The 17,119-nt window shown below is 42.4% G+C and overlaps 1 protein-coding gene across 1 annotated transcript in view; it reads left to right on the top strand.

Annotated features, from left to right (window-relative positions):
* The window catches only part of MKX (mohawk homeobox), a 93,346-nt gene extending 76,440 nt beyond the window's left edge, over positions 1–16,906 (top strand). Inside the window, exons 5-6 of the mRNA XM_036841371.1 lie at positions 8,845–8,948; positions 16,803–16,906. Of these exons, the coding sequence (XP_036697266.1) occupies positions 8,845–8,948; positions 16,803–16,832 (134 nt within the window). The 3' untranslated portion in view covers positions 16,833–16,906. The remainder of the gene's footprint in view (positions 1–8,844; positions 8,949–16,802) is intronic.
* The last annotated feature ends 213 nt before the right edge of the window (positions 16,907–17,119 follow it).

Below are 17,119 nucleotides of genomic sequence, written 5' to 3'. Positions count from 1 at the left end.
GCCCGTGAGCCACAATTACTGAGCCTGCGCATCTGGAGCCTGTGCTCCGCAACAAGAGAGGCCGCGATAATGAGAGGCCCGTGCACCACGATGAAGAGTGGCCCCCACTTGCCACAACTAGAGAGAGCCCTCGCACAGAAACGAAGACCCAACACAGTCATAAATAAATAAATAAATAAAATAAATAAACCCAAAGTTAAAAAAAAAGGTGAAATATTAAAAAAAAAAAAAGATAAAGAACAGAAAGTATTCCAGAAGCCCCCCTAAAGGTAAATATTTTTCTGACTTTTGTCCATTTCTGAAATTTAAACAAATGGATTCACAGAGTTACACTGTTGTTTCTGTCTTCTTTTACTCAATATTGTGTTTGTGAGATTCATCCATCTTGTTGCATATAGCAGCAGCTCATTCTTTTTATTGCTATATATTGCATCAATATGTGAATATACCACAAATTATTAATATATCCTACTGATAATAGACATTTGTATTGTTTTCCATTTTGAGGGCCATGACAAATAATGCTACTATAAGCATTCTTGTACATTTCTTTTGGTAACTTTATATATTTTTTGCTAGGTAGGAGTAAACTTGTTGAGTTATGTTCAGTTTTAGTGGATATTATCAAACAGTTTTCTATAGTAGCAACACCAGTCTGCATCTCTACAAGCAGGGCATCAGAGATCTAGTTGCTCTACAAAGTTTTTGAAGCAAATTGTTTTAAATGTTTTAGCCATTAGGGTAGAGTTGCAGAGGCATCTCATTGTGGTTTGAAGTTGTGTTTTTAATATGAAAATAAAATAATATTAAATATATCAATATTATATAACACTAATATTTAATTTGTGTTTCAATATGTATTGACTATTTGGATGTTGTGGAGTGCCTGTTCAAGTTTTTTGCCCATTTTTAGATTGGAATGTCTGTTTTTTCTTAGCAATTTTCAAGTGTTCTTTACTACATTCCGGATATGAATACTTTATCAGATATATAAGTGTGTGTAGCAAATATCTTTCAGGAAAAAAAATGTCGTATAATGCTACAACTGAATCTCCTTGAGCATATTTGTTTGTTTATCTTCAATCTGTAGTAGTTCTCATCCAACAGTTGCTTCAGTAGAAACTGCCTGCTCTGGATATTATTTTTATTATTCCTCAGTCTGGCTGCTCAATCACCGATTTTTCATTGCATGCTCAAGACTTTCTTCAATTGGAAGCCCAGGTCCATCTTAAGCAGTGGAAATCTTGTGATAGGGGGTGGGGCAGACATTTTCAGCCCTTGGGATCAGGAGGTCGCCCGGTGGCAAACTGTCACCCCCTGCTAAGGCGCCCAGAGGCATCCTTCGGCTCACCAGGCTGCATAATTCTGTAAAAAGTAGGAGGAACTCAGCCAATTGCTCAGGAATCTCACAGCACTTCGAGGGTCAGGACCTCACCCCGTCTAGTTGCCTCCTTCTCCGAGATCGCTGTATGTTCACCAGCCAGGCTTTCTCCATGAGCTACAGCTGGCCGCTCACCTTGGGGTTCTCCTCTCCAACACTTCAGGTTCTAGTCTGGACAGAGGAAACAAGGAAACGACCCCCCCCCACACACCTTCCTCCCCTCCTCTCCCTCCCTCTCCCCTTGTCCTCCTCCTCCCTCTCCCCATCTCTCCTCCAAGGGCCAAGTCCTTGCTCAACCCCAAGGCCTCTGACTGAGAACTCAAGCTTAGCCTCCGTGAGGAGCTCATCTGAAGCTGGCAGCAAGATGCACACTTGGGCTGCCATGTTCCCAATCCCTATTCCTTGAGCTGCACACGTTAAGTACTCTCTGTTGGATCCTCAGTATGAAAAATAAAGTAACTTCCTCTCATTCGACATGCCATTTAAACAATTTTCTTAAGTTTACATTGTCAGTATCTATGCTACTTAAATTATTCTCTGAAATCGTAACTCCCACAGTTACCGAAATGGCTTTAATGCTGACTGTGAGTTCTTTCATATACTACTTCCTCTTCCTGAGTTCTCTGCTTTGATTTATCTTTTGGTCGGATGGATTTGGTCATTTTTTTTCATTCAAAAATGAGCTCATGAATGCTGTACTCCCTCAGGTTGAAGCTGTCTTCTGTTCCCTTACACATTCATGATGACCTAGATAAGAATACAAGTCTGGGGTCTTACTCCTGCCCTTGAAAATCTTGTTATTTCTCCGCTACTAAGTGACAAATTGGATATTATCGTGGGGAACTCTGATCCCAGCCTCATTTCCCCTGATACATTACTCGTATTTTTTTTTTTTTTTTTTTTTTTTTTGGCCTGAATGCCCGTACAAGTCTTTGTTCACACCTAAAGTTGAGTGACTTAATGAGAATGTATTCAATATCTGAAGTATTCTAGAGCATTCTCTGTCTTTTAAATCTCCAAACTGAAATCAAATTTATTTCAGAAAAAAAATCTTATATCTGAATTATTTCCTTTTTTACTTTCTTTAAAATATGGAAAGATTCTGTATACTCCCCATAGTTGTCTTTATTTTTATTAATTAATTAATTAATTAATTAATTAATTAATTTGTGGCAACACAGCTTGGCTTGTGGGATCTTAGTTCTCCAACCAGGGATCAAACCCGGGCCCTCAGCCGTGAAAGCGCAGAATCCTAACCACTGGACAGCCAGGGAATTCCCCTGATTTCTTTCTTAAGTTAACTTTTTCTGTTATCTTCTTCAAAATTACCATTTTGCCTCATACATTTATTCAAATATATGTACTATGCCATTCCAGGTGCTTTCCTAGGTGTTGAGTATCAGTAATGTATACTAACAGAGTATGGTAGAATTATAGTTAAATCCCTTGTGTCCATCTTTCATACCTATTTTCAGCAGTGTCAAATTATCCTTTGGTTGTCTTCACATCTCTGTATTGTTGTTTTTTTTTAAATTATCATCTATTTTTTTTTCCTGCTCTCAGAGGCTCACTTTCCATGTCCTTAGGATTCTCTCCTCTGTGACAGTTATATCATTTACATCTTTTTTGCAATGGTATGGATCTCATTTATTTAAAGCAGTATTATTTCGCACCTTTCTCGAATGAAGACTGCAGAAACTAACAGCAGTGCTTTACTGAGCTGTCGTTAACCTGGGAGCAGTGCTGCGTGTCCGTTTATATCTCTTGGAGCTCACTTTTCAGGACGTATTTCCTTTTTAGCCCCTTTGAGTATGTAAAGTAACATTTGTCACACGTGTTCTACTTTTCCTGGAAAATCTATTTTCATGCGGGTTCTTCATTTGCTTTTTGCTCGTTATGTTTGCTTTTTTCCTTTTGGGGAATAACATTGAGGCCCCCTTTTTTGTCTCTTATACATATTACTACTCTTGGCCGGTTACTGAAATGGGTCTGGTGCTGACTGTGAGCCCTTTCGTACACTACCTCCCCCTTCCTGAGTTCTCTGTTTTGATTTAGCCGTTGTTCAGGAAGGGCTGTTGGGACGGGGCGGACGCGGGGTCCCTGGCAGCTGCAGTCCACGTATGTGTTCAGAGCAACGCCCTCCCCGTTTTTACCAAATCTGCTCCATGTCTGTGGAGAGGGCATAACTCCTCTCCCCGGGAGGGGCAGGAATTGAAGACGCTCATAGTGAAATATTACTCACAGATTACTTCCTTGTTCAAGTGACCCAGGTCAGCAATTGCAAACTGGCTCATTGTTTTCTCTCTTTTTACAGGCCTGTCTCACTTCTAGTCCATTTCTTGAGAGGAGAAAATAAGTCTTGCAGTTAGGAAACTAAATGCCCCTTGGGATTTACCCCTTTTCCTGTGGCCTGCTTAAGACTCAAGCCCTTGTCTTCCTAAGTAAGGAATTATTCATTGGCTATTTTAGCATTTTGTTTCACTTACTTTTAGAGCAATCTACAGGCCGCTTGAGACGTAGAGAGGCATGCATCAACTCTTACATTGCCCCTCAACGTGGTCCAAGCGTCACTGCACACAACACGTAGTCTTCATCTTCCGTGGCTGGGTCCAAGCCACGTGTCATCAAAGGTGAAACTTTGCCCTCTGCTCTTCTTCTTGTGGGTACTTGTGGGAACCCTGGCAGAGGAGTCGGATAAACATAACTTTGCACTGTCGTCTTCTACCAGAAGTCTCAGGGGAAATTGCATTCTCATTATTTTTCTTTATTGTAGTCTTAAAAATTCCTGTTCTGATATTTCAGTTTTACTTTTTTGGTAAAGTTTTTTGTACCTTTGCTAGATTTGTAGCACTCTCCAACACTACCCACACCCCACTCTCTCTTTCTGCCTGACAGTATCATGCTACCTGCAAATGATTTCTTCCTTTAAATAGCCTCAGTCTTGCCTTGCCTAGTATGTCACAAGACCCCCTGAGGGGTCAATATGAATGGAGTGGCTATGAAGAAGTGATAACCTCTATTTCCTGTTCACTTTCTCACAGGCAGTTAAGCTTAAGTGTGTGCTATAAAATCTCTTTAACCAACAAGCCCAACCATTTATCACTATAGTCTTAACTACCTCTGCTTTTGGATATCTTAACTCCCCAAAGGACTGTCAATTTAACCATAACTACCTAACAACTGCCAAGCGTCACTTTATGAGCTGCTGTTGAGAGTTTAGCTATTTAAGACTGATTTTTAAAAATTTTTATTGGCACCTCATGGCATTTGCTTGATTTACTGTGCTGCAAATAACCACAAATTAGGAACATTTCTTTACTTTAAGGTGTAGGCAAAGATTAAAATGGATACTGAATCATCTTTTCTCCATATTATTAACTCCTTACTGGGTCACTCTTCCAAGTTTGCCCAACTGGAAAAGGTCAAATGTGGCCAGTTCTTGACGGAGACCTCTGTGGGTTCCCTAAGCCAGCAACTCTTTTCTCCCCTAGCCTGAGCTCCAAGCAGCTGCTTCTCCACTAGCCCCGTTGTCTTTTCTTAAGGAAAAGGCTTTGATGACATGCGTGGCTTCACACGTCTCATCGAGGACCCTGTGTTTTTTGCAAAGGTATCCAAAGTGGGAAAAATTCAGTGGTTAAAAATGAGACATTGAACATTATTTAGCCATAAAAAGGAGTGAAATTCTGACACATGCTACAACATGGATGAACTCTGAAGCCATTGAGTAACATGAGCCAAACACTAATGGACAAATATTGTATGCTTGCCCTTAAGGTACCTAGAATAAGTGAGTTCACAGGGACAGAAAGTACATTACAGGTTAACCAGGGGCTGGGGGAGGGGCAATGGGGATTTACTGCTTAATGGCTACGGAGTTTCTTTTTGGGGTGGTGAAGTTTTGGAAATAGACAGTGGTGATGGTTGTACAACATTGTGAACGCAATTAACGTCAATTGTGCATTTTAAAATGGTTTACATGACATTTTTAAAAGACATGTATTTCTTTAAAACGAGATGTGAGGACGTCATCTCAGGACTTCCGCCTCCTCCACACTCAGCCCTTCTGCGGGGACCGTGAGGGTTCTTGCCCTTCTCTTCGCTCAGAGCTGAAGCCCCTGGACTCTGTCGTGGTGGCCCTCTCTCCATCGCCCTCCCCACTTTCTCCAGTCCTGGTTCTCCCTCCCGGAGAGGCCCCACTTGACTCCTCTCTCCCACCCTCCCGCTCCCTGAAGACTCTCTGCTCACTTCTGAGGCTGAGTGACCCTCCCTGCAGGAGTCCTCCCGGCCGAGGGAAGGCGGGCATGACAATTCCAGCCAACGCCAGCTGAGATCTGGCAAAACGCACTCACCCAGTTCTGTACCGGACCGAGGGCCTTTGGGCAGAGACCAGCACGGCTTCTGTCCCTCTGGAGCCGCTCGTGAGAGCTGCGACACACGGAAGGGCACTCAGAGCGGCTGCCTCCTGAGTGTGGCCACGAAGAGCCACAGCCTCGGCCCTGCCGGCCCCTTGGGAACCAGGCCAAATCACTGGACCCGGAGTTCCAGATCACCGAGTGGGCTGGTGACCAGTTTGACTTCTGCCCCAGCCCTAGATCCTTCAAGCCAGGGGCGCTATAGTTTGCTGCGGTTTCACTGCCAGAAGCAGGGGCAGGTCCAGGCGCGTGGAAGGGCAGGGCCTCAGGAGCAGCTGCGGGGCACGGATCAGCCAAGACGGAGAAAGCCCTAAACAGCGCTTAGAGAAGGAGGACCTCTCCTCTTTCTAAACCACGATAGAGGCAGCGGCAGATAGATGCTGCTGCAGAAGCCCAGGCCGGGGGTCAGCTCTGCCAGAGTAGGAAAGACAGGAAGCCATCTCAAAGCGCAGTGACAAGGACAGAGGTAGGTAGGGTGGGAGACCTGTGCAGAAGCCCAGGCACAACCAAAATCAGGGGGAAATCCTCGTTAATTCAGGACATTAGTCACGGAGTGAACTGATGCTTAGTGAATTTGCTTTTGGGTAACTGGGAGTGTCTAGCCCAGCAGTTCTCAGTGAGAACCAACGCTGGTTCTTATAAAGTTGATTTTCAGATTTCTCAAAAAACATTATTTGTCACATAACCACAGCAGGAGAGAAATTAATATGCCAAAATATTTATTAAATATTAAAGTTCTTTTAGTTAGTGATGACAAATAGGTTCCAAGGAACACTGGAAGTAGAGTTTTATTGCATGTATCTGCTTAAATTTGTTAAGAATCATCAGAGGAACTTTCGCATGAGCAGGTGAAGATGGCAAGAAGCAGCCGAGCTTCTGAGGCAGTGTGGCTGCCAGAGCCGCAAATGTGCAGGAGCACCAAGGGGGCTGTGTATTAGCCTAAGAAAAACATCGTTAGGAAGGAGACCTGCTACTGAAAGCTCCACCGTCATATATCACGCACCCCAAAGCCAAATACACTGGAAGGGTGTGTTTATCCAGTGTCTGGAATTTTCCAGACTTTTGCCATTGGCCAATGGAGAAACAGCCTCAGCTTCGAGCTGGCTCATTAAGACCTTTCAGAAAGGAGCCAGTGGATTTTAGCATCTCACCCCAGAGGGAAGGCTCCTGAGCACATTAAACCAGAGCGGAGCTGACGGCTTCCTGCACTGCCCTCTCAGTTCAAAGCACAACAGCACTAAAGAACCTGGGATTACATTTCACTTTCTTTTCTGCCATTGTTGTCCCCCAAAATAGCCTACACAGCAGGCTGTTTCTCTAACTGGACGCCACTCTTCTATTTCACGTTCTCACTTTTCTTTAATTGTTTGCCCATCCTCCTCCTCCTTTTCCTCCTTTTTCCTTGGCATTTTTGTCTCGGAGTTGAAGTCAGTGCTCTGGTGGTAAAAGCAAACATAACACACACACTACGCAAAACCCCAGCAGCTCAAGTGTGAAAACTTCTTTCTGGAAACTCTGCCTTACTGTATCTGGATATCGTGTAGAATGAAAATGACAGGATCGTGTTGTGTTTTAATATGGCTTTACTGTTGAATCTACAAGGGTTAGATTGCACCCCTGTTGCTAGGCGGAGTCTCACTGGAAAGATGGAGTGATTCCTGGGCCAACTTCTTTGGGAAAGAAGCTTGAGCCTCAGAAAGGAAACTGGAACTAAGAGCACGGACCCAGTTAGGTGTAAAAGAGGGTTCAGCTTTTCTTGGTCTGGTATCACAGGGTCTAATATCTAGGGGACCGCTCCTAAATGGTAGTTGCTAAACATAGCATTTTCAGACTGACACCTAGAAAAGGAAGTCTCAAAACAAGGCTGGACTGATGCTCTGGCATCCCACATGTGGCTGTGACCTTTGGGTCACAAGCTCTACTTTGCAAAGCGAACAAACTGCCACTGCTTTCAGTATTTTCTACATTTATTTCCCTTTGGTTATCCCCAACCATGATTAGAGAATTTTTCTCAGGGAGTCAAGGAAAAATCTCTGCCAACGTTTAGGTCTGAGTATCTTAAGGATTCAGTGAGTCCCTGAGGCTGCATCACCCTACAGAGGAAGGTCTATGGCAGGGGCAGACTTGGGGTTTCTCCCCAGAATAAGAGTCCCCTTCTGACAGTAACTTGATTCATTATGGAAGTTAGTGTTTCTTTTGCCTTCTCCTGTCCAGTTCACTTAATGATCTCCTTCTTCCTTCTCCAACTATTTCGAGCCAGTTACTAATTTTTGCTCAATAGAGTAAACTCTGCCCCACAGAATCTGCAGTTAGGGTATGTTGCCACTAGGTGGTGTAGTACTGCAACTTTTCCTGGAAACCAGTAGTTTTAAAACCCTGGTCCTGACCGGCTATGTCAAAAATGAACTGGGATCTTTTTTTTTTTTTAAAAAAAAATACAGATTCTCAGGCCCTGTCCCGGACCTACTCAATAAAATCTCTGAGAACAGGATTCATGAATTTGTGTTTTGTTTGTTTAACTGTTCTCAGGTGAATCTGATTCACAATTGGTTTTTAGAATTCCTGGCACAAACTATGACACACCTTCACATTTTGCTTAGAATCCAGCTTCAAAAAAAAAAAAAAAAAATTAACCAAGGTCCCTCCGCTTTATAATAAATTTTCCATCTTGCATTTAGCAAAATATAGAACTTTTTACTAAGTTTACGAAGATGGCCTCTAAAACTACTTTCTCGGAATATTTTTTCCTTCTTTTCGTTTTGAGAAATATTTTAAGCTTGTTTTCCATATTACCAACTTGATATCATTCCGGGAGAGGAATTCAGATCTTTCATTTCACCTTGTATTTCATAGCATTCTTCCTTACCCCGTTTAGCTTTTTCAGGAAATCTTAGCTTGAGGACCGATTTCAGTCCTATTTCATAGGGTCCACATTTTCTTAAATTTTATTGAGAGTCTTGACTTCCTCTTTCTGCAATAAAGCTTTCATAAAGTTAAGTTCCCTCTGCCTTTGGACTACCGTGTTTTTCTTATCAGAGAGTTTCTTCCTAGGCCCGTATGAATCCGAGTTCAATCAGGAGAACATAAGCATTCTGGATGTCTCGGACAGGGGAGTCACCGACGGACGGATCCTCGGCCCGGAGGTGACGGAGGAGGTGAGCGGTCAGACGGGGATGCTGCGAGGGCACAGGGACGGAGAGGCGGGGGAGGCGGGAGCGGCGGGGCGGGTGGAGGCCGGAGCCCGGCCGCCCGGGGAAGCTGGGGCCTCGGCCGCCGGACTCTGGGGGGCGGGGCGGTGCTGGGGGACGTGGGGTGAGGGCGGGAGCGGCGTCCTGAGTGCCGGGGACCCTCCGGGCCTGCGGCGCTTCACCCCCTCCCACCCTCCGGCCTCTCCGCGGCACCTGCCGAGACCCAGCAGCGCCGGAGGCGGAGCTCGCGGCGGCGCGGGTCCGCGAGCGCCGCCTGCCGGTTCTTGGCCGCCCTGGTTTCCGTTCTCCTCTTTGGTGGACGGCGAGGGGCTGGCAGCTGCGCCATTCTGCCCAGGGCCGAGGCCAGAGGACTCCGGACGGGGCGCCCCTTCTGCGTGTGGCCAGCGCCCCTTGCCCGGGGGCCCAGAGGACAGTCGTGGACTTTGAGAGCCTCTCCGCTGGCTTCCTGCGAGGCCGCCACCACCGGGGACGCCGGGCGGCTCGGAGGACACGGTTCCCGCCCCACTAGGAAGACGGGCGCGTAAGGAGGACAGAGGCGGGCGGTGTGGCCAGGCTACTGCTGGACACGGAGGCCCAGGGTACGGCCGGCCTCTACGATGGAGGCCTGAGATCCGGAGAGAGCCAGGGGCAGCCTCGGGTCTGCATGGCGGGGGAGGAGCGGGAGGGCTGGGGAGCGGCCACGCGGGTGTTCCGGGAGGCCTGAGAGCTGTGGCACCAGGTCGTTCAGAAGGTGCGCGAGGGACACGGGCCTCCAGCGGGCGCAGGCCAGCATCACAGGAGTGGTTTAGCACAACACCCTCGGGCTACAGTAAATACAGTAGTTTAGAGACGGGGAGACCAGTTGGAAGGTCAGGGCATCCTGTGCTGGGCGTGGCAGAGGGGATGGAGAGAAATGGATGGTTCAGGAGAAACTGCAGCACCCTCTGGTTGACTGGGTGTGGTGTCAGGGAGAGAAGCCGTGAGGGCGATCCTGAGGGCTTTCTGGCTTGGGTGACAGGAAGAATTAAAGGAGGACTGAGCTAAAGAACAGTGAATGAAAACCAGGTCAGTGGGATTAGGAGGGAAGGTCTGATTACTTCCCCCCCTTCCCCGCCCTTTTTATTTTTTTAACTTGATGAGTTTGAGACGCTTGTGGAAAATCTGCTTAAACTATATGTTTCTGGAGTGCAGACATTACATACAAATTGTAAGAATGCTTGTGGATCTAGATAATTTTGAGTTCCAACTAACAATATTTCATTACTCTATAAACCGCAATGTGTGATGCAAGGGGCAAATAATACTGAAGATGCTCTTTCTCTGCTTGGAAATGATTCCAGATCATGACAGTGACAATTTTTATGAGCTTTAAAAAGGACAATTTTTGTTAGAGCATGCCTTGTGGTGACCTATTCAAAGTTCTACAGGTCAGCAGATCCACCTAGACTCAGATCGATTTGAAACGCATTGAAAGGGCAGCCGAAGCATCAGCCTGCATGCACAGAAGTCCCTCGTGGAACTGGCTGGTTCTCAGGAAGCTCTGGCTCACAATGACCAAGTACGACACACAAGTCTGTCTCTCTGAGCAAACATGGCTGAGTCAGGAACTGCAAAATTTGGTCTCTATCAAAAAAGTCCCCTGACAGCCTGAAACTCGTTTCGAACTGTTTTAGGGAGAACCCTTTTGAGGAACATGACTGGCCTCGTATAGTACATTTAAAATAACAACCTTCCATTAAGCTGTGAACACTAGGGAAAACATTTCTCCCAAATGTTTTTAACCAACTTCCAACAGAGCATTGCCTTATGCAGCTGCCCTGGCTGAAACACTGCTTTCGTTCCATGAGGAGCTATAGGACCTCCTGCAGACAGAGGCAGGCTCCCAGGGCACGGCCCTTTGCAGCTTTCTTAGGAGCAAGATAGAGTGAGAATTCTCCACATCATTTGTAAGATTCTTTGGCTCTGTTTCATTAAAACATGTACTAGAATGAAAATAATGGCAACATGAATATGGGTTTACTATTGAAATTCCATTCTTCCTTTAAAAAATTAATTATGAGCACTTACTAGATGCCAGGCACTGTTATGGGTGCTGGTGATAAGAAGTTAACTGTAAGGTGTGTCTGTTCTCATGAAGCTCACATTCTGATACGGAGAGAAAGAGAGTTAACAAGAAACTACACATGAACAAGAGAATGTCAGCTTGTGCTGGGTTGTATGAAGACCTGCGTCGAGGGGTATGGAAGAACGTGAGGGGCTGGGGCGTGTGTGCAATTGAAAGAGCAATCAGCATTTCACTGAGGGGAGTATTTCATGATGTAAAAATTATATAAAGTTCAAAATTTAGCATCCATAAAGTTTCTGTGGAACTTGGCCATGTTTATGTGTTGTCTATTGCTAATTTGTGCTTATAACAGCAAAGTTGAGTCACTGCAATAGAGATAGTATGGCCTGTAGAGCCATTTTCACTTTACTTTTCTTTTTTTATATTTTTACCTTTACTGTGTGGTTCTTTACAGAAATAGTTTTCTGATCTGGTCTAGATTTAAGAAAAGGAGAAGGAAATGTTAAGAATGCAGATACTTAAATGTTAAAATCAAGAGTGTTGTGTCTTTTAGTGTTATGAATAGCACAAAAATTGGGAAAAATATTCTCCCAGTATTCAAAAATTATTGTCCAATTCAACAAATAAATCTCTCACATCTTTACCAAACAAGTAAAGATCTGGCATACTTCTATGTTGCTTCACTTTTTTCTTTATCAAGATAAACAAAATTATCAACTGACATTCACGATGTGAGTGATTTCTTTGCTGAATCAGACAGTAATTATTATTCCTAGCCTGATTTTATTGACACTATTGCTGGAAATAGTATAAAAACAGAGAGTGGAGGACTGATGTCAGGGAGGATGGTAGAGTAGGAATCTCCAGAAATCCACTTCTCCACCCCCACGACAATTGTCCTGTCTGAATCTGTCTGATGTAACTATTTTGGAACTCTTGAGTCCATTCAAAAGCTTTCAGCTTCCAGGGGAGGCTTGGCCTGTAAACTGAGGTTAATTTCAGTCAATGTTAGCTCTCAGTAGGGTGATGGCTACCAAGGTCCCAGCCCCCAGCCCCATAGCAGGCAGCCATGCCAACATTCTGGAAGTAGCTCCTGGGAACCAGAGTAGCCAAGAAGGACCTTGTCCCTCAGTTATTGGGGGCCTGTGTTCTGATCTCTGATTGCTGTTTCTGATCATAAAGTTGCAGACCCAGAAGTGGGCCACCACCATTGCAAGACACATCCATTGACAGCAGCGTCTTCCAATGGATTTAAAGAAACAGAGCCTATTTCTCTCCCCTTCATTTTCTCCTTTTTCTCTTTTGGGAGCCTGACATTTAAGGATTAGGACATTTAAAAGCAACCACATGTGTGGGGCAATTTATAAAGTCACTACACATGCCCAAGGGAAAGCCACAGGCTCAGAAAAAAATCTGAGGAGGTCTTAAGTTTATGCCTTAGGCTATTTGCGGGCAGAGATGCCCTATGAGAATGTTTTTAAGCAAACCCTGGGGAAGGAGGAGAATCTTATTTCCAGAGTTACCACATTATAAAATTCAAATGTTCAGTTTTAAATAAAAAATTACAAGACACTCAAGGAAACAGGAAAATATGGCCCATTCAAGGGAAAAAAAAAATCAAAAGAAAATACCTATGAGGAAGATCAGATGGCCGACTTACCAGAAGAAGAAGACTTTAAAACACTGTCTTAAAGATTCTCAAAGAGCTATAAACTAAGATATAGACAAATTCAAGAAACTGATGTATGAACAAAATGTAAATATCAAAGACATAGAAAACAAAAAACAAAACAAGAAGGATTTTGGAGCTGAAAATTGCAATAACTGAAATGAAAAATTCACTAGAGATTCAAAAGGAGATTTGAACAGGCAGTAGAAAGATAAGCGAATTTAAAGAAAAAACCCCAAAATATCAAGTCTGAGAAACACAAAGAAAAGAGACTGAAGAAAAGTGAACAGAGCCCAAGGGACCTGCAGGATGTATCAAGCAGACTGACACATGCACTGTGGGAGTCTCATAAGGAGAAGAGAGAGAGAGGGGCAGAGAGATTATTTGAAGAATTAATGGCCAAAAACTTCCTGAATGTGATGCAAGATATGAATCTACAAACCCAAGAAGCTCGAAGCTGGATGAATTGCAGGTATGATAAACTTAAAGAGACCCCCAGAGAGACACATTATAATCAAACTGTGAAAAGATGAAGAGATAATCTTGAAGATTCAAGAGAGAAGTGACTTGTCACATGCAAGGCATCCTCATTAAGATCATCAGCAGATATCTCATCAGAAACCTTGGAGGAGAGAAGGCAGTGGGATGATACATTCAAAGTGCTGAAAGAACTTTCAACCGAGAACTTTACATCCAGCAAAACTGTCCTTCAAAATATGAGGGAGAAATTAAGATATTCCTAGATAAATGAAAGCTGAAGGAATTTGTTACCACTAGACCTTCCTTACAAGAAATGCTAAAGGGAGTCCTTCATGTTGAAATGAAGAGGTGCTAGATAATATCTAGGAGTCACATGAAGAAATAAAGATCTCCAGTAAAGAGAAATATATGGGCAATTATAAAAGCAAGTTTTATTGTAATTTTTATTTATAACACCACTTTTTAATTTCTACATAATTCATTTAAAAATTATTAGGCTGTGTTTTGGGACTCACAATGTATAAAGATGTAATTTATGACATAAATAACTGAAAGGGGGTAGGGACAGAATTATATTGGAACAGAGTTTTTGTATGCTATTGAAGTTAACATCAAATTAGAGTGTGATAACTTTAGGGTGTTAAATGCAATGCTCATAGTGACCACAAAGAAAATATCTACAGAATATGTACTAAAGCAAGTGAGAAAGGAATTTGAACATTTTACTGCAAAAAAATTTAACTAAGCACAAAAGAAGACAGAAATGAAGGACATGAGAGACAAAAAGTTATAAGGCATATAGAAAACAAATGACAAAATGGCAGAAGTCTTTCCTATCAGTAATTACTTTATGTGTAAATGGATTAATCTGTCTAATCAAAGGCAGAGATTCACAGAATGGTTTTTAAAAAATGATCCAGCTATATCCTATATCCTACGAAAGACTCCCTTTAGATCCAAAGACACAAATAGGTTAAAAAGTGAAAGGATGAAAAAAGATATTCCATGAAAATAATAACTAAAAGAGAGCTGGGATGGCTATACCAAATCAGAAAAAAATAGAATTTAAATCAAAAAAAGGTTGCAAAAGATAAAGAAGGAAACTATATATTATAAGAGATGAAAAAGGAAACTATATATTAACAAGAAAAAGACATAAAAATTATAAACAAACATGCATAATAATTCATCCAACAACAACAGAATTAACATTCTTCTCAAGTGCCCATGGGATATTCTTCAAAATAGGCCATATGTTAGTCTACAAAACAAGTCTCAATAGATTTAAAAAGATAAATATTATACAAAGTTTCTTCTCCAACCATAATTAGATGAAATTAGAAATCACTAACAAAAGGAAAACTGGAAAATTCACAAATATGTGGAAATTAAATAACACACTGTTAAACAACTAACGAGCCAAAGATGAAATCACCAGGGAAATCAGAAAATATTTAGAGATGAATGAAAACAAAATCACAACATATCAAAACTTATTGGATATAGCAAAAGCAGGGCTAAGAGGGAAATATATAGCTGTAAAAACTAACATTTAAAAAGAAGATTCCAAATCAACAACCTGATTTTATACCTTAAGCAACTAGAAAAGAACAAACTAAACCCAAAGCCAATGGAAGGAAGGAAATAATCAAGGTTAGAACAGAGATAAAATAGATACTAGAAAAAAATAGAAAAAGTTAACAAAGCCAAGTTTTTTTTCATTGAAAAGATCAACAAAATTGATATAACTTTAACTAGAGGACTAACTACACAAAGAGATTAGGCTAAAAATACTAAAATCAGAAATTAAAGTGAGGATAATACTACCGATTCTACAGAAATAAAAAGAATTATAAGAAAGTACTATGAACAATTGTATGCCAACAAATTGGACAACCTAGATGAAATGGACAAATTCTTAAAAACACAGAACCTAACAAGACTAATTCAGGACAAATGGAGTATCTGCATAGACCTATAACATATAAGTATGGAAATAGAATCAGTAATCAAAACTTCCCAACATAGAAAAGCCCTGAACCAGATGCTTCACTAATGAATTTTGCCAAACATTAAAAAAAAAAAAGAACAACAATCCTTCTCAAATGCTTCCCAAACACTGAAGAGGCAGAAACACTTCCTAACTCATTCTATGAGGCCAGCATTACTCTGATACCAAACACAGACAAAGACAGCATTACTCTGATAACAAACACAGACAAAGACACTACAGACAAAACAAAACAAAACAAAAAACTGCAGACCTATATCCCTGATGAGTACTAATGCAACAATCTTCAAAAATATACTAGCAAACCAAATCCAACAACATATTTAAAAAATTATACACCATGACTAAGTGGGATTTATTCCTGAGACATAAGGGTACTTAAACATACAAAAATATCACACTGGTCAGAATGGCCATCATCAAAAAATCTACAAACAGTAAATGCTGGAGAGGGTTTGGAGAAAAGGGAACCCTCCTACATGGTTGGTGGGAATCTAAATTGGTGCAGCCACTGTGGAAAACAGTATGGAGGTTCCTTAAAAAACTAAAAACAGAGCTACCATATGACCCAGCAATCCCACTCTGGGGCATATATCTGGAGAAAACCATAATTCGAAAGGATGCATGCACCCCAGTGTTCACAGCAGCACTATTTACAATAGCCAAGACATGGAAGCAACCTAAATGTCCATCAACAGAGGAATGGATAAAGAAGATGTGGTACATATATACAAATGGAATATTACTCAGCCATAAAAAGGAATGAAATAATGTCATTTGCAGTGACATGGGTGGGCCTAGAGATTATCACACAGAGTGAAGTAAGTCAGAAAGAGAAAGACAAATATCATATAATATCGCTTATATGTTGAATCTAGAAAAAATGGTACAGATGAACTTATTTGCAAAGCAGAAATAGAGTCACAGATGTATTAATAGAAAACAAACTTATGGTTACCAAGGGGTAAGGAGGCATGGGATGAATTGGGAGATTGGGATTGACATATATACACTACTATGTATGAAGTAGAGAGCTAGTGGGAACCTACTGTATAGCACAGGGAACTCTACTCAGTGATCTGTGGGGACATAAATGGGACGGAAACCTAAAAAAGAGGGGATATATGTATACCTAGAGCTGATTCACTTTGCTGTACAGCAGACACTAACACAACATTGTAAAGCAACTATACTCTAATAAAAAATTTTTTTTAAAACATACAGAAATTAATCAGTGTGATACAACACGTTAACAGAATGGAGGAAAAAAATCCACATGATTATCTCCATTCATGCAGAAAAAAATTGGAAAAGTGCAACCCTTTAATGACAAAAACACTCAGCATACTAGGAATGGAAGGAAGTTACCTCAACACATCAGCTTTTCCTTGAAAGTAAATCAGAATCAAGTTTCTCTCACCTCCACTGCTACCAGGGTTTGCACCCTGGGTTTGCACCCTGGTGCAAACCTCCACCCTGTCTCATCTACAGAAGCTTCATAGCTGGTCTCCTTGCTTCTTCCCTTGTCTGTTCTCAAAATGGAACCAAAATGATCCTGTTAAAGTTTAAGTCACGTCGTGTCCCCTCTCTTCACAGATTCCTCCCGTGGCTTCCCATCTCACATGAGGAAAATGCTCGAGTCTTCATCATAAGCTACATGAGCCCCACAGCCTCTCCGAGGCACCTCGTGCTGCCCTCCCCTCACTCGGCACCCCCAGCCACTCTGGCAGTCACCTTCTTGCCTCACGGCCGCCCCTCGTGGTCCCCTCTACTGAAATTCTTCCTTCTTATGTCCTCCAGGTCTTTACTCAAGTATCTCCTCAGTGAGAGCTCCCTGGCCGCCCCGTCTAAAATGTCAGCCACCTCCATCCATCCTGACGTTTCCGACCCTTATCCCTGCTTCAGTTCTAAGT

Source organism: Balaenoptera musculus, chromosome 2 (genome assembly GCF_009873245.2).
Source record: "Balaenoptera musculus isolate JJ_BM4_2016_0621 chromosome 2, mBalMus1.pri.v3, whole genome shotgun sequence".
Classification (NCBI taxonomy): Eukaryota; Metazoa; Chordata; class Mammalia; order Artiodactyla; family Balaenopteridae; genus Balaenoptera; species Balaenoptera musculus.
The sequence above is the reverse complement of the archived record's forward strand: the minus strand, read 5'-3'. Positions and strand labels throughout refer to the sequence as shown.